Source organism: Eurypyga helias, unplaced genomic scaffold (genome assembly GCF_000690775.1).
Source record: "Eurypyga helias isolate BGI_N326 unplaced genomic scaffold, ASM69077v1 scaffold25134, whole genome shotgun sequence".
Classification (NCBI taxonomy): Eukaryota; Metazoa; Chordata; class Aves; order Eurypygiformes; family Eurypygidae; genus Eurypyga; species Eurypyga helias.
In genome coordinates this window covers 1-415 of record NW_010247185.1, presented here as the reverse complement: position 1 = coordinate 415, position 415 = coordinate 1, and the positions used below count along the sequence as shown (strand labels likewise).

The following is a 415-nucleotide window of genomic DNA, read 5'->3' as shown; positions in this document are numbered from 1 at the left end:
CTGCGTGAACTTCTTGCCGCAGATGGTGCAGGGGTAAGGGCGCGTCAGCCAGTGCGTCTTCTCGTGTTGCCGCAACGTGGCCGGGTCCTTGTAGGACTTGTCGCAGGAGGAGCAGCGGTAGGGCCGCAGGATGTCACCCAACCCCGGGCCACCCTTGTCCAGGAAGGGCACGGCCTGCTCGGCCGCCGCTTTGTGATAGAGCTCCTCTTCGTTGTGGGCCTCCACGTGGGCGTTGAGCTGCTCGGAGCTGGGGAAGCCCTTGCCGCAGGGGATGCAGACGTACAGGTTGTCGCCCAGGCTCTCCGGCTCGTAGCCCAGGTGGTTGCAGTAGCGGTCCAGCGCGTCGCCGGGCGAGGGGCCCTCGCTGCTGCCCGTCTCCTCGCTCGTGCTGTTATCGGGCTCCAGGTCGTTGCTC

The 415-nt window shown here is 66.7% G+C and overlaps 1 protein-coding gene across 1 annotated transcript in view; it reads right to left on the bottom strand.

Moving 5' to 3' along the window:
- Positions 1–411, bottom strand: part of LOC104508905 (hypermethylated in cancer 1 protein) — a gene marked incomplete at both ends in the record, with an annotated part of 783 nt that extends 372 nt beyond the window's left edge. Inside the window, one exon of the mRNA XM_010150670.1 lies at positions 1–411. This exon is cut by the window's left edge and continues 372 nt beyond it. Coding sequence (XP_010148972.1) covers positions 1–411 — 411 coding nt within the window.
- Between the last annotated feature and the right edge of the window lie 4 nt (positions 412–415).